Source organism: Bombina bombina, chromosome 7, assembly GCF_027579735.1.
Source record: "Bombina bombina isolate aBomBom1 chromosome 7, aBomBom1.pri, whole genome shotgun sequence".
Lineage (NCBI taxonomy): Eukaryota > Metazoa > Chordata > Amphibia > Anura > Bombinatoridae > Bombina > Bombina bombina.
In genome coordinates, this window is record NC_069505.1 from 558,476,045 (window position 1) to 558,501,716 (window position 25,672).

Genomic DNA, 25,672 nt, shown 5'->3' on the forward strand with positions numbered 1-25,672 from the left:
ATAGAGATATTAACGCCAAATCTTATGGAAAATCTTTTTAGATACAGGCTTACGAGCCTGAAATATGGTCCCTATGACCGAGTCCGAAAACCCCTGCTTGGATAAAATTAAGCGTTCAATCTCCAAGCAGTCAGCAGGAAGGGCCCTTGAATTAGAAGGTCCTTCCTCAACGGAAGTCTCCAAGGTGGCAGAGATGACATGTCCACCAGATCTGCATACCAAATCTTGCGAGGTCAAGCGGGAACAATGAGGATCACAGACACCCTCTCCTGCTTGATTCGAGCAATGACCCGACAAAAAAGCGCAAACTGAGAAAGTAGGTATGCTAGACTGAAAATCCAAGGAACCGCCAGAGCATCTATCAGTCACCTAAGGGTCCCTGGACCTCGCCCGTATCTCGGAAGCTTGGCATTCTGTCGAGACACCATGAGATTTAATTCCGGCTGACCCCACTTGAGAATCAGGCTGGAGAACACTTCCGGAAGGAGTTCCCACTCCCCCGGATGAAAGGTCAGCCTGCTCAGGAAGTCAGTCTCCCAGTTGTCCACCCCTGGGATGTGGATTGCAGACAGGCAACAAGAATGGGCCTCCGCCCACTGAATTATCTTGACTACCTCTGTCAACGCTGATGAATGATGTAAGCCATTGAAGATATGTTCCGACTGGAACCTGGTAAACTGGACCGACGCTAACTGAGGCCAGGCCCAAAGAGCATTGAAAATCGCTCTTAACTCCAGAATGTTTATAGGAAGAACAGACTGACTGAGTCCAAACTACCTGAGCCTTTAGGGAACTCCAGACTGCTCCCCACCCTAGAAGGCTGGCGTCTGTTGTCACAATCACCCAAGATAGTCTGCGAAAGCAGGTTCCTTGGGAAAGATGATCCAGAGACAATCACCTTTGAAGAGAATCCCTTGTCTCCTGATCCAGTAGTATTCAAGGAGAGAAATCCGCATAATCTCCGTTCAATTGACTGAGCGTGCTTAACTTTAGGGATCTGAGATGGAACCAAGCAAACGGGATGATGTTCATTGCCACTATCCTCAGCCCGATTAACTCCATGCACTGAGCCACTGATGGCCGTGAAGTGGACTGAAGGGCTAAACAAGAATCGAAAATCTTTGATTTCCTGACTTCTGTCAGAAAAATCTTCATCGATAGGGAATCTATTATGCTTCCCAAGAAGAACCCTTGACTTTGGGACTAAGGAACTCTTTCCCAAATTTATCTTCAACTTGTGAAACCACAGGAAGGATAACACTTTGTCCGTGTGGGATCTTAGTTGTTGTAAGGATGGCGTCTGCACTAGGATGTCGTCCAGATAGGGCGCCAATGCAATGCCCCTTAACCGAAGCACCGTCAACAGTGATACCAGAACCTTTGATAAAATCCTGGAAGCTGTGGCAAGACCAAGGGAAGAGCCACAAATTGGCAGAGTCTGTCCAGGAAGGTAAACCTTAGGAACTTGTGATGATCCCTGTGAGCGGGAACATACAGATATGCATCCTTTAACTTACACGGTTGTCATAAATTGACCCTCTTGGATCAAAGGAAGAAGGGAACGAATAGCTTCCATCTGAGGACAGTACTCTGAGAAATTTGTTTAGACCCTTGAGATCTAAAATAGGTCTGAAGGTTCCCTCTTATTTGGAAACCACGAACAAGTTGGAATACAATCCCAGACCCTGTCCCTGAAACCGAACAGGAACTATCACTCCCAAGTCAGAGAGGTCTCCTACGCAGAGTAAGAATGCCTCTCTTCTACTGCAGATTATCTTGAAAACAAAGACCTGCCCCTGGGAGAAAAAGTCCTGAACTCTATATTGTATCCCTGGGATACAGAATCCTCCCGGATTGGGGACAGGCCTGTCATGCTGACTTTGATTCATCAGCAGGATCTTCGGATTGCTTTCCCCTATTCCAAGATTGACTGTGTCAACAGTAAAGTTTTGACAACTCCTGCTTGGAAGAAAGAGTTGAATGACTTCCTTTGAAAGATCGAAAGGAAGTAAACTATACTGACAACTGCTTTCTTATTCTGAGGAAAGGAATTACCCTTACCTCTCGTAATATCAGAGAGAATTTCTGTTAAAACAGAACCAAACAAGGTCTTCCCCTTGTAGGGAAATCGCAAAAAATGTATACTCAGATGAGGCATTCACAGTCTTAACGATCTGCGGCCTTATGGCAAAGCCTGAAATCCTAGCTCCCAGTTTAAAAACCTTGAAGTGGAGCATCTGACAGAGGCGTTGGCTAACTTAATTGCCTCAACCCTATCCTGGATTTCTTTGAGAGGAGTGTCTGTCCAAATAGAACAGACAATGCATAAACCAGTATGCCACTGCACCGGTGACAAAGCAATACAAACCGCAGGTAGCTGTAACTCTGACGTACACACAATCCCTGGGTACCATTGGAAAAATTCCTAAATTGAATCTGCTAAATCTGGAGAAAAGGGGATACCCAGTTTCTCCCTATCCTTCCAATCATCCTTGTAAAGATTGCTGGACTTAAAAGAATTGACTACGCCGGAAAAGTCGTCGTCGTCCAGGGTAGCTGAAACCTCCTAAAATAACAAACGGAGGTGTTGAAGCTTAACTGAAAGAAAACACTTCAGTATCAGACAAAGGAATTACACAGACAGAGTCTGAGCTTTTCCCCCTTATATATTACTGAAGTATCCTCCTCTTCATGCTTCAGGGAGGAAAATTCAGAATAGATACTGCTGTATTAGCAACATTTCCTCAAGCGATTTCTCTACAGTATGAGAAAAACAGACAATACAACAGATATCGCTTAAAAGATCGTATGGAAGCGATGTCTGGAGAATAACTCTAGGTGAAGTTTTGTGAGGAAGCGCAGGGCACTGCATGTTTGGGCTATAAAAAAATTTGTACATTTGCGAGAAAATATTTTATTCCTCTCTCACAACATAGGGAACAGAGAACACATCATTTATAAAATAAAAGGTTTTTAATAAAATTAGCATATAAAAACCGTTACTGTCTCTTTAAATTTGAAAGAGCAACTCCTTTATTTAAAGGACCAGTCAACACATTAGATTTGCATAATCAACAAATGCAAGATAACAAGACAATGCAATAGCACTTAGTCTGAACTTCAAATGAGTAGTAGATTTTTTTCTAACAAATTTCAAAGTTATGTATATTTCCACTCCCCTTGTACCATGTGAGCCTATGCAAACAGCCAATCACAAATGCATATACGTATAGTCTGAATTCCTGCACATGCTCAGTAGGAACTGGTGACTCAAAGTGTAAATATAAAAGACTGCACTTTTTTTTTTTAATTGAAGTAAATTAAAGTTCTTTAAAATTACATGCTGTATCTGAATCATGAAAATTTAATTTAACCAGAGTGTCCCTTTAAGTAGCAATTCTTTAACATAGGGAACAGAGACAAAATGATTAATCCAATAACAATCTTAACTTTATAATAAAAGTGAACACAAAGACTGTTACTGTCTCTTGAAATGTTAAAGAGTAACCTTCTTATCTGGGTGGGCAGAGATGACTTAATGGGTCACATAGCAGACTCTTTAAGTTTAGTTTAAGAGAATAACCTTTTATTCTAAGGTAAGCAGAAAAAGTTGGTGAATCGGTACATAAGGAGGTCCGATGTAAAGATTGCTGCCTCAGCAAACCCCCTCTACACCTCAGCTTAACGCAGCTGAGGTGCCTGTCAGCCCATTCGCACAAAATTCTGCTGCAACAGAAGCGCTGTTCTAAGCGCCAAAACCATAAACTAAACAGCCTTTCCGAAAACCGGAAAGAGAGGAACAGCTGCGCAACTAAAATGGCGCCACATAAGTACCGCCCATCGTGGGCGTATCAATAACTCTGTCGCCATTACCAGCTTTATAAATAATTGTGTAGTCTGTTAGTTTTAACACAAAAAAACCCCTATTCACTGAGCCTGCTCTAATGTTCATGTAGCAGCGCCCAAACCCGTAATAGTCAACATGTAATCTCCCGGTCGGTTAAAATTATGTTATAAAACCGCCGGGAGATGAGGGTCATGTCGCATCCAGCCCCAGTACCTGCGTCTAAGTTTTCCTAGTATCTCCTAACACAGTAGGAGAATCTATCATGACAAATAGAAAGGGCAGCACTCCAGCAATCGTTGCAGATAAAAAATAAAAATACTTTATTCTGACAACTTAAAAACTCACAAAGCTCAATGCAAACATTACATTTGATTTTAATATGTTTATGTTGCATATTCACTTTTTACACCTGCGTAGCGCATATATATAATTTTTTTTTTAAAAAATTGTGGTTTACAATCTGTTTCCAAGGGAACGCTGTGTTATCAGTGTTTGGATTGGCTATAGTTACCCTTAAAAGGTGTGCTACTCCAGTGTGGAGTCATCCTATGATTAAGTGCCGCACGGCACAAAACATGTCAGGACTCCGCCTCCTCCTCCACTTGTAATGTTTGCGTTGTGCTTTGTACGTTTTTAAGTTGTCAGAATAAAGTATTTTTATTTTTTATCTACAACGATTGCTGCCCTTTCTATTCGTCTACATGGTGGGGCTGGCTCGGCTCTCTTTTTGGCTGGCACCCTGCCAATAGTGCACGCTTCAGTTTGCCGAAATCCATCAGTTTGGATTGGACCATAGCACACACACCTCCTGGGCTGTAGCTATGTCACCATCCCTGCACAAATCTATCAACTTTAATGAGGCTTGATAGAATAATAAAGCCCAAACTGTCATAGTGTCCCCTAACATAATAGAAGAATCTATTCCTTATTGATAATGAGGCTTTGAATAAAATAATAGTGTCCAAACTTTTTTTCTGAGATTTCCCTTCTATCCCTAGACAAAAAGTTAGCACTTACCTCATCTTCTGCCTGACAGCAAAGCAGATCCCAGGTTTAAGAGGTCCTCTCCCTCCCATTGACCTGTGGAAAAAAGGCATGCCGAGTAATCCTTTTCCTCAGACTAAGGCATACAGGGCAGCAAAATACATGGGAGGCGCAGTGAGAATTATGTCCCACAAGTTCCCATTGCTCTAAAGCCACCAAAGCTCTACTTAAGAGACTGATATGGACTACGGCTACACCCCAGAACAAAGCAGAACAATCTTGCACTACTTTAAAAATAATAAACTCTTGATTGAAGTATCTATTCTAATACCTCACTTTACCACTTCCTATCACTAACGTATGCAAAGAGAATGACTGGAGTGGGAGGAAAGGGAGGAGCTATATGTAGCAGCTCTGCTGTGGTGCTCTTTGCCGCCTCTTGCTGACCAGGAGGTGAATATCCCATTAGTAATTAAGATGATCTGTGGACTCATTGTGTCATAAAAAAGAAAAATTAAACTAAGGTATGCGTGTGGTGGGAGGTGTATTTATAGGCATTTTGAGGTTTGGGAAACTTTGCCCCCTCCTGGTAGGAATGTATATCCCATACGTCACTTGCTTATGGACTCTTGCCACTTACATGTAAGAAAATATCAGTGAGAAACCCAAAGTTTGTGAAAAGGTAAAATGTTTTTATTATTATTTGGCGGCAAAACAGTGGCATGAAATATACCAAAATGGACCTACATACATATATCTAAATAAATAAAAAAAAAATCTGTTTAAATTGAGTGATAGCAAAAATGCTGGTCGTTTTAATCTAAAAGTCCCAGTAGTGAAGAGGTTAAAGGGATATAAAACCCAACATTTTATTTCATGATTCAGATAGAGCATACAATTTTAAAAAACTTCCAAATTTACTTATAATATCAAATTTGCTTCCTTCTCCTGGTGCCCTTTGTTGAAGGAGCAGCAATTTACTACTGGCCTCACCAAATGTGTTCAGCTAGCTAGCTGAACACATTTGGTGAGCCAATGACAAGAGGGATATAACTGCAGCCACCAATTCAGCAGCTGGCTCCAGTAGTGCATTGGAGGATAGCAAGAGAATAAAGTAAATGAGATAACAGAAGTACATTATAAGGTTGCTTAAAACAACATGCTCAATCTGAATAATGAAAGGATAGATAACGCCTTTATTACCCATTCTCCAGCTGTTCATAACCAATACTGTCCCCTGATATTCAAAGGTTCTCTGGTTTGGAGAGAAATTGCAGATCAGACTTTACAGGGGCTGAACTCACTGAATGCTCAAAAGAAAAAGGGCGGAGCTCTCCAGCACTGCGAGATCTCTCTTGTTTCTATATATATGAAGGAGAGACAAGCCCAGTGCAATACAGCACTGAATATGATGAGCATTTGGTTACACATCTGTGTTACTTTGACAAATTAAGATCATACTTTGTATATTTCTTTGTAGCTTTTACAAATTAAATTGCACCTTGAATTTGCTGCATTGCAAACTAAAACTGACAGTGGGAGGGACAGGGCAGTTCCCTGGGATGAACAGGGGAGTTCCCACGGAAATGTCTGAAGCTCTTTCACAAGTCTTGTGAAATTTTCTAAGCATTTTAAACAAGCTGGTCTTACCGATTTGTCTCACCAGCTGTATGCAGGTGAAGTTTGCTCAAAATTCACAATACACTTATTTTAAACTAACAGAAAAGTATTATATACTAAAATATAGAAGAAAGTTAAATTGTAGTGACAACATTTCAGTTTAATTTGGAATTGCTGCAAATTGAGCCTTTAAATCAGTCCTAGGGGCCGATTTATCATGTGTCTGACGGACATGATTCGATGTATACGTTGTCGGTATTTATCATTGCACAACCATTTCTAGTGAAATGCTTGTGCAATGCTGCGCCCTGCAGATTCGCGGCAGATCAGCCGCTAGCAGGAAGTGTCAATCAACCCGATCGTATGTGATCGGGTGGATTGATGTCCGCCGCCTCAGAGGTGGCAGACGAGTTAAGGAGCAGCCTGAAGGCTCGTGCGGAAACAGCTGCATATAGCAGCATTCGGGGCATAATAAATCGACCCCTAGGGTGTTCTACAGTTACCTTCTCTCCCATGTGAAATTTTGTATCCCAGAGAGCATCATTACTTTCTATGGGAGGCATCTCATCTCTCTGGGATTTTCAGGTTCCTCCCCTTTTCTTAGAAAATTCAGTGAGTTCTGCCCTACATACAGAATTGCAGGGAACACCCCTTGGAGAAGCAAAATCTCACTAGGGATCTAGCAGTGCTGGAAGATCATTTTAGAATATCTCACCTGAACAGAGAGGTTTTGAATATCAGGGCCTTAGTGTCTAGCTGCTGAGTAAGATTTAAAAAGAACTGAGATAAGGGGGCAGTCTGCAGAGGCTTAGATACACGGTAATCAGGAGGTAAAACGTGTATTTGTTGGTTATGCAAAACTGGGGAATGGGTAATAAAGGGGTTATCCCTTTAAATGCTGTTCTCTCATATCATTGAGTAAAGTGTCCTATTAAGTAGTCATGCTCAGTTCACATTGTTTTAATAAACTGCATCCTAGATAATTAAAAAGTTAGATACGTTGCTCAAATAACACTTTGCTATAATTAACCTCTCCATGGCGCATGATGACTTGGTGTGGTTTGTCAATACAGATGACTATTGGTGTGCATAGCAACAATAGTTATCTGTATTGACAATCCAGATCCTAGGGACCTCCACATTGCAGCCACGGAAGGAGAATGCAGTCTCCTTCCTCTTTGCTGGCTGAGAGTGGAAAACCAGGTGATGTCACCTGTGTGCGTACTGGTGACATCACATAGATTTCATGGTTAGTCTGTGGGATACAGGGGACTTACAAAAGACCTTATTCCAGCCCCAGACCACTACCAGAGTGCTACTATATGACTCCTAGAACGTGCAATTTTTAAGAGACATTGCATTTTATGTCTATTATCAGATTTACTTTGTTCTTTGGTATCCTTTCATGAAGAGCATACCTAGTTAGCAGCAGTGCATAACTGGGAGTCAGCTGGTGATTGGTGGCTACACACATATGCCTCTTGTCGTTGGCTCACTTGAGCTATCTTCCAGTTGTGCATTGCTGCTCATGAGCGTATCTAGCTTTTCAACAAAGGATGCTAAAAGAACGTAAAATTCAAATCAAATTGTAAAATGAAAAGTATCTTAAAATTGCACACTGTCTGAACCTTGAAAGACTCATGTACCTTAAATGTCATCCATACAACTTAGATCATACCTGTTGTGAGCTTTTACGGCCAATGCCGCTGTGCTTTGCTTTTTTTAAAACCGGTTCAAAGTCTTCGGGAGACAATTTCTTTGGTCTCCCCCTCCCCTTTTTGACAGCCTCCCCCGATTTCGACTGGTTTAGGTCAGCAGAACTTTCATCGAGTCTGGCCTGTTTGATGAGAAAGAGAAATAAGAATCCAAGAATCAGTCTAAAAGTGATGGTAAATTCACAAGGAGTACTCTTTACCATCCAATGTAAAATTAAAAAACAATAGCAGTTTAATTGATGAAAATGTTAAATTTGCAAGCTAACTTCAGTAGTATTTGAGTTGGAACAGCTCATTTTCTACAGCATGCTCCGGCAGCCCCAACACTTAAGACTTTTTTTTGTTAAGACGTCATGCTGCTTAGCATAAAGGCAACGCATGCGCATTATCAATATCGAAGACACGGGTGCCCACAGTTCTTTCTCTACATCGCAATGCTAAAACAAGGAAGGAAAAGGGGGCGGAGCGTATCTATGCCGGAGTATAATATAAAGTAAGTACATATCTAATTATGCAATATTATATTTAAAAGGGACACGAAACCCAATTTTTTTTCTTTCTTTCTTGATTTAGAAAGAGCATACAATTATAAACAACTTTCTAATTTACTTCTATTATCTATTTTGCTTCATTCTCTTGATATTCTTTACTGAAAAGCATATCTAGATATGCTTAGTAGCTGCTGATTGGTAGCTGCACATAGATGCCTCCTGTGATTGGTTCACCGTGTGCATTGCTATTTCTTCATTAAAGTATATCTAAAGAATGAAGCAAATTAGGTAATAGAAGTAAATTGGAATGTTGTTTAAAATTATATTCTCTACTTTAACCCCTTAATGACCACAGCACTTTTCCATTTTCTGTCCGTTTGGGACCAAGGCTATTTTTACATTTTTGCGGTGTTTGTGTTTAGCTGTAATTTTCCTCTTACTCATTTACTGTACCCACACATATTATATACCGTTTTTCTCGCCATTAAATGGACTTTCAAAATATACCATTATTTTCATCATATCTTATAATTTACTATAAAAAATATTATAAAATATGAGGAAAAAATGGAAAAAAACACACTTTTTCTAACTTTGACCCCCAAAATCTGTTACACATCTACAACCACCAAAAAACACCCATGCTAAATAGTTTCTAAATTTTGTCCTGAGTTTAGAAATACCCAATGTTTACATGTTCTTTGCTTTTTTTGCAAGTTATAGGGCCATAAATACAAATAGCACTTTGCCATTTCCAAACCACTTTTTTTCAAAATTAGCGCTAGTTACATTGGGACACTAATATCTTTCAGGAATCCCTGAATATCCATTGACATGTATATATTTTTTTTTAGAAGACATCCCAAAGTATTGATCTAGGCCCATTTTGGTATATTTCATGCCACCATTTCACCGCCGAATGCGATCAAATAAAACATTTTTTTTACTTTTTCACAAATTTTTTCACAAACTTTAGGTTTCTCACTGAAATTATTTACAAACAACTCATGAAATTATGGAATAAATGGTTGTAAATGCTTCTCTGGGATCCCCTTTGTTCATAAATAGCAGACATATATGGCTTTGGCTTTGCTTTTTGGTAATTAGAAGGCTGCTAAATGCCACTGCGCACCACACGTGTATTATGCCCAGCAGTGAATGGGTTAATTAGGGAGCATGTAGGGAGCTTCTAGGGTTAATTTTAGCTCTAGTGTAGTGTAGTAGACAACCCCAAGTATTGATCTAGGCCCATTTTGGTATATTTCATGCCACCATTTCACCGCCAAAAGCAATCAAATAAAAAAAAATTGTTCACTTTTTCAAACTTTAGGTTTCTCACTAAAATTATTTACAAACAGCTTGTGCAATTATGGCACAAATGGTTTTAAATGCTTCTCTGGGATCCCCTTTGTTCAGAAATAGCAGACATATGTGGCTTTGGCGTTGCTTTTTGGTAATTATAAGGCCGCTAAATGTTGCTGCGCATCACATGTGTATTATGGCCAGCAGTGAAGGGGTTAATTAGGTCGTTTGTAGGGAGCTTGCAGGGTTAATTTTAGCTTTAGTGTAGAGATCAGACTCCCACCTGACACATCCCACCCCCTGATCCCTCCCAAACAGCTCTCTTCCCTCCCCCACCCCACAATTGTCCCCGCCATCTTAAGTACTAGCAGAAAGTCTGCCAGTACTAAAATAAAAGGTATTAAAAAAAATATATATATATTTTTTTTAGCATATTTACATATGCTGCTATGTAGGGTCCCCCCTTAGCCCCCAACCTCCCTGATCCCCCCAAAATAGCTCCCTAACCCTCCCCCTCTGCCTTATTGGGGCCATCTTGGGTACTGGCAGCTGTCTGCCAGTACCCAGTTTGCAAATAAAAATGTTTTTTTTATTATTTTTTTTGATTTGTTTCTGTAGTGTAGCTTCCCCCCCACAGTCCAATATCCCCCCAGCCAAACCGATCAACAAACAAATACATAAACCCCTTTGATCCCCACTTATAAGATAAAACTTTCTGTAGCGTAGTGGTTCCCACCCGCTCCCTCCCCGTGCACGCGCCCGCCCGGCCTCCCCGTGCACGTGCGCGCGTCCGTGCGCGTCCCCCCGGTCGTCCCCGCCCCCGATCCCGCCCCCCTCCGCATCACAAAGGCCATCGATGGCCGCCACCCACCTCCCACACCGGCTCCCACCCACCAACGAACATAGCCGTTAATGTCCGGTGCAGAGAGGGCCACAGAGTGGCTCTCTCTGCACCGGATGGCTAAAAATGGTTATTGCAGGATGCCTCGATATCGAGGCATCACTGCAATAACCGGAAAGCAGCTGGAAGCGAGCAGGATCGCTTCCAGCTGCTTTCCACACCGAGGACGTGCAGGGTACGTCCTCAGGCGTTAACTGCCTTTTTTTTGAGGACGTACCCTGCACGTCCTCGGTCATTAAGGGGTTAATCATGAAAGAAAATGTTTGGGTATAGTGTCCCTTTAAACAAAAATATAGCGACTACAGCTATCACAATACTGTGTCATAAACCATTATCGTAATTTGCAAAATTTACCATCACTTTAAGGGGGCAGTCTACAATATAATTGTTATTGTTTTAAAAAGATAGATAATCCCTTTATTACCCATTCCCCAGTTTTGCATAACCAACACAGTTATATTAATATACTTTTTACCTCTGTGATTACCTTGTATATAAACATCTTCTGACAGCCCCCTGATCACATGACTTTGTATTTATTATCTATTGACTTGCATTTAGTACTGTGTTGTGCTAACTCTTAAATAACTCCTCAGACATAAGCACAATGTTATCTATATGGCCCACATGAACTAGCAGTCTCCCGTTGTAAAAAAAAAACCAAACAAATAAAAAAAGCATGCGATAAGAGGCTGTCTGTAGTGGCTTAAAAACAGGCAGAAATGTAGAGGTTTGAATGTTATAAAGTATATTACTATAACAATGTTGGTTGTGCAAAGCTGGGGAATGGGTAGTAAATGCTTTATCTTTTTAAACAATAACTATTTTGGTGTAGACTGTCCCTTTAAGGGGATTTATCATCTTAACTACAAACTAAATAATGAAATGCATAATGCGTCTTTGATTAAAGGGACCTTAAACACTTGTCATTAGGGTTTTGTGTTTTTTTATTCATAATGTTTTTTTCAGTTTTTAAAATGCAAATCCTTTTTTTTTTTTTTTTATTATAGGTGTTCTATTTTTTTTTTACATTTACATGACTTTCTGACCGCTCCGTGCAGACATGGGTGAAAGTGATGTTGACAAAACCGTAAGTCTGCTTATTGCTGTGAGCGTGCACACATAGACATCGCGCTCACAGCATAACTAAAAAAACAATTTATGTAAGAACTTACCTGATAAATTCATTTCTTTCATATTAGCAAGAGTCCATGAGCTAGTGACGTATGGGATATACATTCCTACCAGGAAGGGCAAAGTTTCCCAAACCTCAAAATGCCTATAAATACACCCCTCACCACACCCACAAATCAGTTTAACGAATAGCCAAGAAGTGGGGTGATAAGAAAAAAGTGCGAAGCATAAATATAAGGAATTGGAATAATCGTGCTTTATACAAAAAAATCATAACCACCACAAAAAAAGGGTGGGCCTCATGGACTCTTGCTAATATGAAAGAAATGAATTTATCAGGTAAGTTCTTACATAAATTATGTTTTCCTTCATGTAATTAGCAAGAGTCCATGAGCTAGTGACGTATGGGATAATGACTACCCAAGATGTGGATCTTCCACGCAAGAGTCACTAGAGAGGGAGGGATAAAATAAAGACAGCCAATTCCGCTGAAAAAAATCCACACCCAAAAATAAAGTTTAAATCTTATAAAGAAAAAAACTGAAAATATAAGCAGAAGATTCAAACTGAAACAGCTGCCTGAAGTACTTTTCTACCAAAGACAGCTTCAGAAGAAGAAAACACATCAAAATGGTAGAATTTAGTAAAAGTATGCAAAGAAGACCAAGTTGCTGCTTTGCAAATCTGATCAACCGAAGCTTCATTCCTAAACGCCCAGGAAGTAGAAACTGACCAAGTAGAATGAGCTGTAATCCTTTGAGGCGGAGTTCTACCCGACTCGACATAAGCATGATGAATTAAAGATTTCAACCAAGATGCCAAAGAAATGGCAGAGGCCTTCTGACCTTTCCTAGAACCGGAAAAGATAACAAATAGACTAGAAGTCTTTCGGAAATTCTTAGTAGCTTCAACATAATATTTCAAAGCTCTAACTACATCCAAAGAATGCAATGATTTCTCCTTAGAATTCTTAGGATTAGGACATAATGAAGGAACCACAATTTCTCTACTAATGTTGTTGGAATTCACAACCTTAGGTAAAAATTTAAAAGAAGTTCGCAACACCGCCTTATCCTGGTGAAAAATCAGAAAAGGAGACTCACAAGAAAGAGCAGATAATTCAGAAACTCTTCTGGCAGAAGAGATGGCCAAAAGGAACAAAACTTTCCAAGAAAGTAATTTAATGTCCAATGAATGCATAGGTTCAAACGGAGGAGCTTGAAGAGCCCCCAGAACCAAATTCAAACTCCAAGGAGGAGAAATTGACTTAATGACAGGTTTTATACGAACCAAAGCTTGTACAAAACAATGAATATCAGGAACATTAGCAATCTTTCTGTGAAAAAGAACAGAAAGAGCAGAGATTTGTCCTTTCAAGGAACTTGCAGACAAACCTTTATCCAAACCATCCTGAAGAAACTGTAATATTCTCGGAATTCTAAAAGAATCTCCATACCTTTAAATTTAAGGATTTGAGATCCTGATGGAAAAAAGGACTTTGCGACAGAAGGTCTGGCCTTAACGGAAGAGTCCACGGTTGGCAAGAGGCCATCCGGACAAGATCCGCATACCAAAACCTGTGAGGCCATGCTGGAGCTACCAGCAGAACAAACGAGCATTCCTTCAGAATCTTGGAGATTACTCTTGGAAGAAGAACTAGAGGCGGAAAGATATAGGCAGGATGATACTTCCAAGGAAGTGACAATGCATCCACTGCTTCCGCTTGAAGATCCCTGGATCTGGACAGATACCTGGGAAGTTTCTTGTTTAGATGAGAGGCCATCAGATCTATTTCTGGAAGTCCCCACCTTTGAACAATCTGAAGAAATACCTCAGGGTGAAGAGACCATTCGCCCGGATGTAACGTTTGGTGACTGAGATAATCCGCTTCCCAACTGTCTATACCTGGGATATGAACCGCAGAAACTAGACAGGAGCTGGATTCCGCCCATACCAGAATTCGAGATACTTCTTTCATAGCCAGAGGACTGTGAGTCCCTCCTTGATGATTGATGTATGCCACAGTTGTGACATTGTCTGTCTGAAAACAAATGAACGATTCTCTCTTTAGAAGAGGCCAAAACTGAAGGGCTCTGAAAATTGGACGGAGTTCCAAAATATTGATCGGTAATCTCACCTCCTGAGATTCCCAAACCCCTTGTGCTATCAGAGACCCCCACACAGCTCCCCAACCTGTAAGACTTGCATCTGTTGAAATTACAGTCCAGGTCGGAAGAACAAAAGAAGCCCCCTGAACTAAACGATGGTGATCTGTCCACCACGTCAGAGAGTGTCGTACAATCGGTTTTAAAGATATTAATTGAGATATCTTTGTGTAATCCCTGCACCACTGGTTCAGCATACAGAGCTGAAGAGGTCGCATGTGAAAACGAGCAAAGGGGATCGCGTCCGATGCAGCAGTCATAAGACCTAGAATTTCCATGCATAAGGCTACCGAAGGGAATGATTGTGACTGAAGGTTTCGACAAGCTGATATCAATTTTAGACGTCTCTTGTCTGTCAAAGATAGAGTCATGAACACTGAATCTATCTGGAAACCTAAAAAGGTTACCTGTGTCTGAGGAATCAATGAACTTTTTGGTAAATTGATCCTCCAACCATGATGTTGAAGAAACAACACAAGTCGATTCGTATGAGATTCTGCTAAATGTGAAGACTGAGCAAGTACCAAGATATCGTCCAAATAAGGAAATACCACAATACCCTGTTCTCTGATTACAGACAGAAGGGCACCGAGAACCTTTGTAAAAATTCTTGGAGCTGTAGCTAGGCCAAACGGCAGAGCCACAAACTGGTAATGCTTGTCTAGGAAAGAGAATCTCAGAAACTGATAGTGATCTTGATGAATCGGAATATGCAGATATGCATCCTGTAAATCTATTGTAGACATATAATGCCCTTGCTGAACAAAAGGCAGGATAGTCCTTATAGTTACCATTTTGAATGTTGGTATCCTTACATAACGATTCAATATTTTTAGATCCAGAACTGGTCTGAAGGAATTCACCTTCTTTGGTACAATGAAGAGATTTGAATAAAACCCCAGTCCCTGTTCCAGAACTGGAACTGGCATAATTATTCCAGCCAACTCTAGATCTGAAACACATTTCAGAAATGCTTGAGACTTCGCTGGGTTTACTGGGACACGGGAAAGAAAAAATCTCTTTGCAGGAGGCCTTATCTTGAAGCCAATTCTGTACCCTTCTGAAACAATGTTCTGAATCCAAAGATTGTGAACGGAATTGATCCAAATTTCTTTGAAAAAACGTAATCTGCCCCCTACCCGCTGAGCTGGAATGAGGGCTGCACCTTCATGTGGACTTTGGAGCTGGCTTTGATTTTCTAAAAGGCTTGGATTTATTCCAGACTGGAGATGGTTTCCAAACTGATACCGCTCCTGAGGATGAAGGATCAGGCTTTTGTTCCTTGTTGTGACGAAAGGAACGAAAACGATTATTAGACCTAAATTTACCTTTAGATTTTTTATCCTGTGGTAAAAAAGTTCCTTTCCCTCCAGTAACAGTTGAGATAATAGAATCCAACTGAGAACCAAACAATTTATTACCCTGGAAAGAAAGGGAAAGCAGAGTAGACTTAGAAGACATATCAGCATTCCAAGTTTTAAGCCATAAAGCTCTTCTAGCTAAAATAGCTAGAGACATATACCTGACATCAACTCTAATGATATCAAAGATGGCATCACAAATAAAATTATTAGCATGTTGAAGAATAATAATAATGCTATGAGAATTATGATCTGTTACTTGTTGCGCTAAAGCTTCTAACCAAAAAGTTGAAGCTGCAGCAACATCCGCTAAAGATATAGCAGGTCTAAGAAGATTACCTGAACACAAGTAAGCTTTTCTTAGAAAGGATTCAATTTTCCTATCTAAAGGATCCTTAAAGGAAGTACCATCTGCCGTAGGAATAGTAGTACGCTTAGCAAGAGTAGAGACAGCCCCATCAACCTTAGGGATTTTGTCCCAAAACTCTAATCTGTCAGATGGCACAGGATATAATTGCTTAAAACGTTTAGAAGGAGTAAATGAATTACCCAAATTATCCCATTCCCTGGAAATTACTTCAGAAATAGCACCAGGGACAGGAAAAACTTCTGGAATAACAACAGGAGATTTAAAAACCTTATCTAAACGTTTAGATTTAGTATCAAGAGGACCAGAATCCTCAATTTCTAATGCAATTAGGACTTCTTTAAGTAAAGAACGAATAAATTCCATTTTAAATAAATATGAAGATTTATCAGCATCAACCTCTGAGACAGAATCCTCTGAACCAGAAGAGCCATTATCAGAATCAGAATGATGATGTTCATTTAAAAATTCATCTGAAAAATGAGAAGTTTTAAAAGACTTTATACGTTTACTAGGAGGAGGAATAACAGACATAGCCTTCTTAATGGATTTAGAAACAAAATCTCTTATGTTATCAGGAACACTCTGAGTATTAGATGTTGACGGAACAGCAACAGGTAATGTAACAGTACTAAAGGAAATATTATCTGCATTAACAAGTTTGTCATGACAAACAGTACAAACAACAGCTGGAGGAACAGATACCATAAATTTACAGCAGATACACTTAGCTTTGGTAGCTCCAGCATCAGGCAGCGATTTTCCAGAAGTATCTTCTGACTCAGTTTCAACGTGGGACATCTTGCAATATGTAATAGAAAAAACAACATATAAAGCAAAATTGATCAAATTCCTTAAATGACAGTTTCAGGAATGGGAAAAAATGCCAGTGAACAAGCTTCTAGCAACCAGAAGCAATAAATAATGAGACTTAAATAATGTGGAGACAATAGTGACGCCCATATTTTTTTAGCGCCAAAAATGACGCCCACATTATTTGGCGCCTAAATGCTTTTGGCGCCAAAAATGACACCACATCCGGAACGCCGACACTTTTGGCGCAAAAAAACGTCAAAAATGAAGCAACTTCCGGCGACACGTATGACGCCGGAAACAGAAAAAAAATTTTGCGCCAAAAAAGTCCGCGCCAAGAATGACGCAATAAAATGAAGCATTTTCAGCCCCCGCGAGCCTAACAGCCCACAGGGAAAAAGTCAAATTTTAAGGTAAGAAAAAAATTGATTTATTCATATGCATTATCCCAAATATGAAACTGACTGTCTGAAATAAGGAATGTTGAACATCCTGAGTCAAGGCAAATAAATGTTTGAATACATATATTTAGAACTTTATAAAAAAGTGCCCAACCATAGCTTAGAGTGTCACAGAAAATAAGACTTACTTACCCCAGGACACTCATCTACATGTAGTAGAAAGCCAAACCAGTACTGAAACGAAAATCAGCAGAGGTAATGGTATATATATATATATAAGAGTATATCGTCGATCTGAAAAGGGAGGTAAGAGATGAATCTCTACGACCGATAACAGAGAACCTTTGAAATAGACCCCGTAGAAGGAGATCATTGAATTCAAATAGGCAATACTCTCCTCACATCCCTCTGACATTCACTGCACGCAGAGAGGAAAACCGGGCTCCAACCTGCTGCGGAGCGCATATCAACGTAGAATCTAGCACAAACTTACTTCACCACCTCCATCGGAGGCAAAGTTTGTAAAACTGATTTGTGGGTGTGGTGAGGGGTGTATTTATAGGCATTTTGAGGTTTGGGAAACTTTGCCCCTCCTGGTAGGATTGTATATCCCATACGTCACTAGCTCATGGACTCTTGCTAATTACATGAAAGAAACTACTGCTGCTATAAAGTTTGCAACCATTATCTTTATTGCTAAAGCATATCTTTTGAACCGGCCTCAGGGATCCCCCAACACACTGTTACAGCTCAGCTCAGCGACTGCTGTCTCATAAATATATTCTGTTATCTTCAACACTAAGCTGTGTCACCCTTCTACCCCTCTCCAAGCTTCCGGAGTCCAGCTCAAGCCATACATTTTTTTTCTTTCCTATGCCTTTCAGAGTTTGTTTAGATCAGACCCTTTCAAAATCTTATCCTTAGTTTTTGATTTGCGGCTTTGACCAGCAGCTCAGATGAGGAGAACAGAGAGCGTGAGCTGCTGGTCAAAGCCGCAAATCAAAAACTAAGGATAAGATTTTCAAAGGGTCCGATATAAACAAACTCTGAAAGGCATAGGAAAGAAAAAAAACGTATGGCTTGAGCTGGACTCCGGAAGCTTGGAGAGAAAGGAGAGGGGTAGAAGGGTGACACAGCTTAGTGTTGAAGATAACAGAATATATTTATGAGACAGCAGTCGCCTCGCTGAGCTGTAACAGTGTGTTGGGGGATCCCTGAGGCCAATTCAAAAGATATGCTTTAGCAATAAAGATAATAGCTGCAAACTTTATAGCAGCAGTAGTTTTTTAGTTATGCTGTGAGCGCGATGTCTATATGTGTGCACGCTCACAGCAATAAGCAGACTTACGGTTTTGTCAACATCACTTTCACCCATGTCTGCACGGAGCGGTCAGAAAGTAAAAAAAATAAAAAATGGAACACCTATAATAAATAAAAAAAAAGGATTTGCATTTTAAAAAATAAAAAAACATTATGAATAAAAAAAAAACACAAAACCCTGGCTAACAATAATCACTGACAAGCCGGTCGTCTCACACAGCTGTCATTCAGTGAAAAATGCTGCCTTTGAAACAACTAAATCTATGAAGCTCGTTCACAAAGTTAATGAGAACGAGCTTCATAGAAGCGGCAAAGACTTTACATTGTATGCGCGGAAGTGAAGGAGGGAGTCTATATGTTAACGCATACAACGTGCGTTACAACATGGTGGCTAGCACCGCATTTAGTAGGCGGTGGTTTAGGGGTAATATTGAAAATAAAAAATAATTGAGCAGAGGCTAAATAAAGACATGAAGAAAGAAATAACATTTATAACAAAACAAAAAAGATTTTAAAAAATATATAATTACATGAAAACAAATGGTGTTTAGGGTCCCTTTAAGGACTGAACCCGAAACGTGCCAGGCACAATTGTATTTGAGCTGCACATATCTAATGTTATTTGAAACTTTTTTATTGAATAAAATATGTATTTTATTCCCATGGACAGAGCCTGTCTGGATTTTTTCTTTTGACTTTTTTGAACATAAGATTATTGGTCCACTGGGCTCAACATAGTGATTCAACCATGCAGACATAATGAGCTGCGATTGAAAGTGTCGTGATTTTTAGAATGATTGCACCTGGGCAGAGGGTTATCGTTCTTTGAATCAATGGATCAGTGAAGGCTTTAGACATTGAAGGGACACTGAACCCAAATTTTTTCTTTCACGATTCAGATAGAGCATGCAATTTTAAGCAACTTTCTAATTTATTCATAGTGTCAATTTTTCTTCGTTCTCTTGCTATCTTTATTTGAAAAAGAAGGCATCTAAGGCACTTGTTTATTGCTGGATGAATTTATCCACCAATCAGCAAGAACAACCCAGGTTGTTCACCAAAAATGGGCCGGCATCTAAACTTACATTCTTGCTTTTCAACTAAAGATAACAAGAGAATGAAGAAAATTTGATAATAGGAGTAAATGAGAAAGTTGCTTAAAATTGCTGCTCTATCTGAATCACAGAATCATTTTTTTTGGGTTCAGTGAGTTGGATAGGTTATACTCCCTTTTGACATGTGATGTATTTATGTATTAATATGGTCGTGAGGGATTGGCTACTATACATAGACAAGGATTTACCCTCTAATCCAGTCACTTACCCTCATTAGGAATCATACTGTGTACTTAAAGGGACATTATACACTCATTTTTTCTTTGCATAAATGTTTTGTAGATGATCTATTTATAAAGCCCATAAAGTTTTTTTTTGAATAAATGTATAGTTTTGCTTATTTTATAATAACATTGCTCTGATTTTCAGACTCCTAACCAAGCCCCAAAGCTTTATGAGAATACCGTCAGCTACCTTCTCCAGCTTGCTCCTGTTTGTGTAAAGGGTCTTTTCATATGCAAAAGAGGGGGGAGTGTCTAATATTTCCCACTTGCAGTTGGCTTTCCAGCTACCTTTTCAACAGAGCTAAACTGACAGCTTCTAAGTAAGTTTTTAAACAGTTTTATACTGGATTTTTATATCAGTATCTGTGCATTTTATTCTTTATAGTAGTGTCTATTACATGCAGTTATATGAAAATGAGTGTATACTGTCCCTTTATAGTAGTGTCTATTACATGCAGTTATATGAAAATGAGTGTATACTGTCCCTTTATAGTAGTGTCTATTACATGCAGTTATATGAAAATGAGTGTATACTGTCCCTTTATAGTAGTGTCTATTACATGCAGTTATATGAAAATGAGTGTATACTGTCCCTTTATAGTAGTGTCTATTACATGCAGTTATATGAAAATGAGTGTATACTGTCCCTTTATAGTAGTGTCTATTACATGCAGTTATATGAAAATGAGTGTATACTGTCCCTTTATAGTAGTGTCTATTACATGCAGTTATATGAAAATGAGTGTATACTGTCCCTTTATAGTAGTGTCTATTACATGCAGTTATATGAAAATGAGTGTATACTGTCCCTTTATAGTAGTGTCTATTACATGCAGTTATATGAAAATGAGTGTATACTGTCCCTTTATAGTAGTGTCTATTACATGCAGTTATATGAAAATGAGTGTATACTGTCCCTTTATAGTAGTGTCTATTACATGCAGTTATATGAAAATGAGTGTATACTGTCCCTTTATAGTAGTGTCTATTACATGCAGTTATATGAAAATGAGTGTATACTGTCCCTTTATAGTAGTGTCTATTACATGCAGTTATATGAAAATGAGTGTATACTGTCCCTTTATAGTAGTGTCTATTACATGCAGTTATATGATAATGAGTGTATACTGTCCCTTTATAGTAGTGTTTATTACATGCAGTTATATGATAATGAGTGTATACTGTCCCTTTATAGTAGTGTCTATTACATGTAGTTATATGATAATGAGTGTATACTGTCCCTTTATAGTAGTGTTTATTACATGCAGTTATATGATAATGAGTGTACACTGTCCCTTTATAGTAGTGTCTATTACATGTAGTTATATGATAATGAGTGTATACTGTCCCTTTATAGTAGTGTTTATTACATGCAGTTATATGATAATGAGTGTATACTGTCCCTTTATAGTAGTGTCTATTACATGCAGTTATATGAAAATGAGTGTATACTGTCCCTTTATAGTAGTGTCTATTACATGCAGTTATATGAAAATGAGTGTATACTGTCCCTTTATAGTAGTGTCTATTACATGCAGTTATATGATAATGAGTGTATACTGTCCCTTTATAGTAGTGTCTATTACATGCATTTATATGAAAATGAGTGTATACTGTCCCTTTATAGTAGTGTCTATTACATGCAGTTATATGAAAATGAGTGTATACTGTCCCTTTATAGTAGTGTCTATTACATGCAGTTATATGAAAATGAGTGTATACTGTCCCTTTATAGTAGTGTCTATTACATGCAGTTATATGAAAATGAGTGTATACTGTCCCTTTATAGTAGTGTCTATTACATGCAGTTATATGAAAATGAGTGTATACTGTCCCTTTATAGTAGTGTCTATTACATGCAGTTATATGATAATGAGTGTATACTGTCCCTTTATAGTAGTGTTTATTACATGCAGTTATATGAAAATGAGTGTATACTGTCCCTTTATAGTAGTGTCTATTACATGCAGTTATATGAAAATGAGTGTATACTGTCCCTTTATAGTAGTGTCTATTACATGCAGTTATATGAAAATGAGTGTATACTGTCCCTTTATAGTAGTGTCTATTACATGCAGTTATATGATAATGAGTGTATACTGTCCCTTTATAGTAGTGTTTATTACATGCAGTTATATGAAAATGAGTGTATACTGTCCCTTTATAGTAGTGTCTATTACATGCAGTTATATGATAATGAGTGTATACTGTCCCTTTATAGTAGTGTTTATTACATGCAGTTATATGATAATGAGTGTACACTGTCCCTTTATAGTAGTGTCTATTACATGCAGTTATATGAAAATGAGTGTATACTGTCCCTTTATAGTAGTGTCTATTACATGCAGTTATATGAAAATGAGTGTATACTGTCCCTTTATAGTAGTGTCTATTATATGCAGTTATATGATAATGAGTGTATACTGTCCCTTTATAGTAGTGTTTATTACATGCAGTTATATGATAATGAGTGTATACTGTCCCTTTATAGTAGTGTCTATTACATGCAGTTATATGAAAATGAGTGTATACTGTCCCTTTATAGTAGTGTCTATTACATGCAGTTATATGAAAATGAGTGTATACTGTCCCTTTATAGTAGTGTCTATTATATGCAGTTATATGATAATGAGTGTATACTGTCCCTTTATAGTAGTGTTTATTACATGCAGTTATATGATAATGAGTGTATACTGTCCCTTTATAGTAGTGTCTATTACATGCAGTTATATGATAATGAGTGTATACTGTCCCTTTATAGTAGTGTTTATTACATGCAGTTATATGATAATGAGTGTACACTGTCCCTTTATAGTAGTGTCTATTACATGCAGTTATATGATAATGAGTGTATACTGTCCCTTTATAGTAGTGTTTATTACATGCAGTTATATGAAAATGAGTGTATACTGTCCCTTTATAGTAGTGTCTATTACATGCAGTTATATGATAATGAGTGTACACTGTCCCTTTATAGTAGTGTCTATTACATGCAGTTATATGATAATGAGTGTATACTGTCCCTTTATAGTAGTGTCTATTACATGCAGTTATATGAAAATGAGTGTATACTGTCCCTTTATAGTAGTGTCTATTACATGCAGTTATATGATAATGAGTGTATACTGTCCCTTTATAGTAGTGTCTATTACATGCAGTTATATGAAAATGAGTGTATACTGTCCCTTTATAGTAGTGTCTATTACATGCAGTTATATGAAAATGAGTGTATACTGTCCCTTTATAGTAGTGTCTATTACATGCAGTTATATGATAATGAGTGTATACTGTCCCTTTATAGTAGTGTCTATTACATGCAGTTATATGATAATGAGTGTACACTGTCCCTTTATAGTAGTGTCTATTACATGCAGTTATATGATAATGAGTGTATACTGTCCCTTTATAGTAGTGTCTATTACATGCAGTTATATGATAATGAGTGTATACTGTCCCTTTATAGTAGTGTCTATTACATGCCGTTATATGAAAATGAGTGTATACTGTCCCTTTATAGTAGTGTCTATTACATGCAGTTATATGATAATGAGTGTATACTGTCCCTTTATAGTAGTGTCTATTACATGCAGTTATATGATAATGAGTGTATACTGTCCCTTTATAGTAGTGTCTATTACATGCAGTTATATGAAAATGAGTGTATACTGTCCCTTTATAGTAGTGTCTATTACATGCAGTTATATGATAATGAGTGTACACTGTCCCTTTATAGTAGTGTCTATTACATGCAGTTATATGATAATGAGTGTATACTGTCCCTTTATAGTAGTGTCTATTACATGCAGTTATATGAAAATGAGTGTATACTGTCCCTTTATAGTAGTGTTTATTACATGCAGTTATATGAAAATGAGTGTATACTGTCCCTTTATAGTAGTGTTTATTACATGCAGTTATATGAAAATGAGTGTATACTGTCCCTTTATAGTAGTGTCTATTACATGCAGTTATATGAAAATGAGTGTATACTGTCCCTTTATAGTAGTGTCTATTACATGCAGTTATATGATAATGAGTGTATACTGTCCCTTTATAGTAGTGTCTATTACATGCAGTTATATGATAATGAGTGTATACTGTCCCTTTATAGTAGTGTCTATTACATGCAGTTATATGAAAATGAGTGTATACTGTCCCTTTATAGTAGTGTCTATTACATGCAGTTATATGAAAATGAGTGTATACTGTCCCTTTATAGTAGTGTCTATTACATGCAGTTATATGAAAATGAGTGTATACTGTCCCTTTATAGTAGTGTCTATTACATGCAGTTATATGAAAATGAGTGTATACTGTCCCTTTATAGTAGTGTCTATTACATGCAGTTATATGAAAATGAGTGTATACTGTCCCTTTATAGTAGTGTCTATTACATGCAGTTATATGATAATGAGTGTATACTGTCCCTTTATAGTAGTGTTTATTACATGCAGTTATATGAAAATGAGTGTATACTGTCCCTTTATAGTAGTGTCTATTACATGCAGTTATATGAAAATGAGTGTATACTGTCCCTTTATAGTAGTGTCTATTACATGCAGTTATATGATAATGAGTGTACACTGTCCCTTTATAGTAGTGTCTATTACATGCAGTTATATGAAAATGAGTGTATACTGTCCCTTTATAGTAGTGTCTATTACATGCAGTTATATGATAATGAGTGTATACTGTCCCTTTATAGTAGTGTCTATTACATGCAGTTATATGAAAATGAGTGTATACTGTCCCTTTATAGTAGTGTCTATTACATGCAGTTATATGAAAATGAGTGTATACTGTCCCTTTATAGTAGTGTCTATTACATGCAGTTATATGATAATGAGTGTATACTGTCCCTTTAAAGTGACATGAAACCCAAACATTTTCTCTCATGATTCACATAGAAAATGCAATTTAAAAAAAGGTTTTGAATTTACTTCTATTATCTAATTTGCTTTGTTTCTATGTTATTCTCTGTTGAAGATATATCTAGATAGGTAGTGCTGCCATCTAGTGCTCTTGCTAATTTGTATAATTGTGGCAAAACGGCTACCATATAGTGCTGCAGACACATGCACACTCCTGAGCTTACCTTAATGCTTTTCAACAAAGGATAACAATAAAACAAAGACAATTTGATAATAAAAATACATTTTTAAAGTTGTATGTTCTATCTGAAATATGAAATAAATGTGTTTTATGTCCCTTTAAGTTAAAGCTAATGTCAGTATTAAGGAGATTTATCTATTAACTACAGACTAAATAATGCCGTTATTTTGTATCTTGATACCCTTAGGCATGGAGAGATTAGACACAGCGGGCAGCTGCCTATTGACACTCAGAAAAGGGTTTTTTTTTTTCTGGCTGTTCATTGGATATAAACTTTTTTTTCTTACATTTTGGGCGATTTAAAATTTGTATGCAAAGAAAAACTCATTAAAAGGGACAGTATACTGTCAAATTGTTTTTCCCTTAATGTGTTAGCAATTACTTTTTTACCAGCGCCAGAGTATAAAATGTATGAGAATTTGCTTTTTTTAAGGTTTATTTGTATATATGAAATAGCCGATTTTGTGTTTTAAAGCCACAACCTAATAAAATGGGTTGAGCTTGTAGGTATAATCAGATCTCATTACTTTATCACATTGTGTACATATACATGTGTCTTTATCTTATATCTGTAGGTATAATCAGATCTCCTCATTACTGTATCACATTGTGTACATATACATGTGTCTATCTTATATCTGTAGGTATAATCAGATCGCATTACTTTATCACATTGTGTACATATACATGTCTTTATCTTATATCTGTAGGTATAATCAGATCTCATTACTTTATCACATTATGTACATATACATGTGTCTTTATCTTATATCTGTAGGTATAATCAGATCTCACTACTT

The 25,672-nt window shown here is 37.9% G+C and overlaps 1 protein-coding gene across 2 annotated transcripts in view; it reads right to left on the reverse strand.

Annotated features, from left to right (window-relative positions):
- LOC128667040 (uncharacterized) overlaps positions 1 to 25,672 on the reverse strand; it is a 75,307-nt gene that overhangs the window by 15,341 nt on the left and 34,294 nt on the right. For both annotated transcript variants that reach the window (XM_053721904.1, XM_053721905.1), the window contains one exon: positions 8,130 to 8,288. In XM_053721904.1, the coding sequence (XP_053577879.1) occupies positions 8,130 to 8,288 (159 nt within the window). The remainder of the gene's footprint in view (positions 1 to 8,129; positions 8,289 to 25,672) is intronic.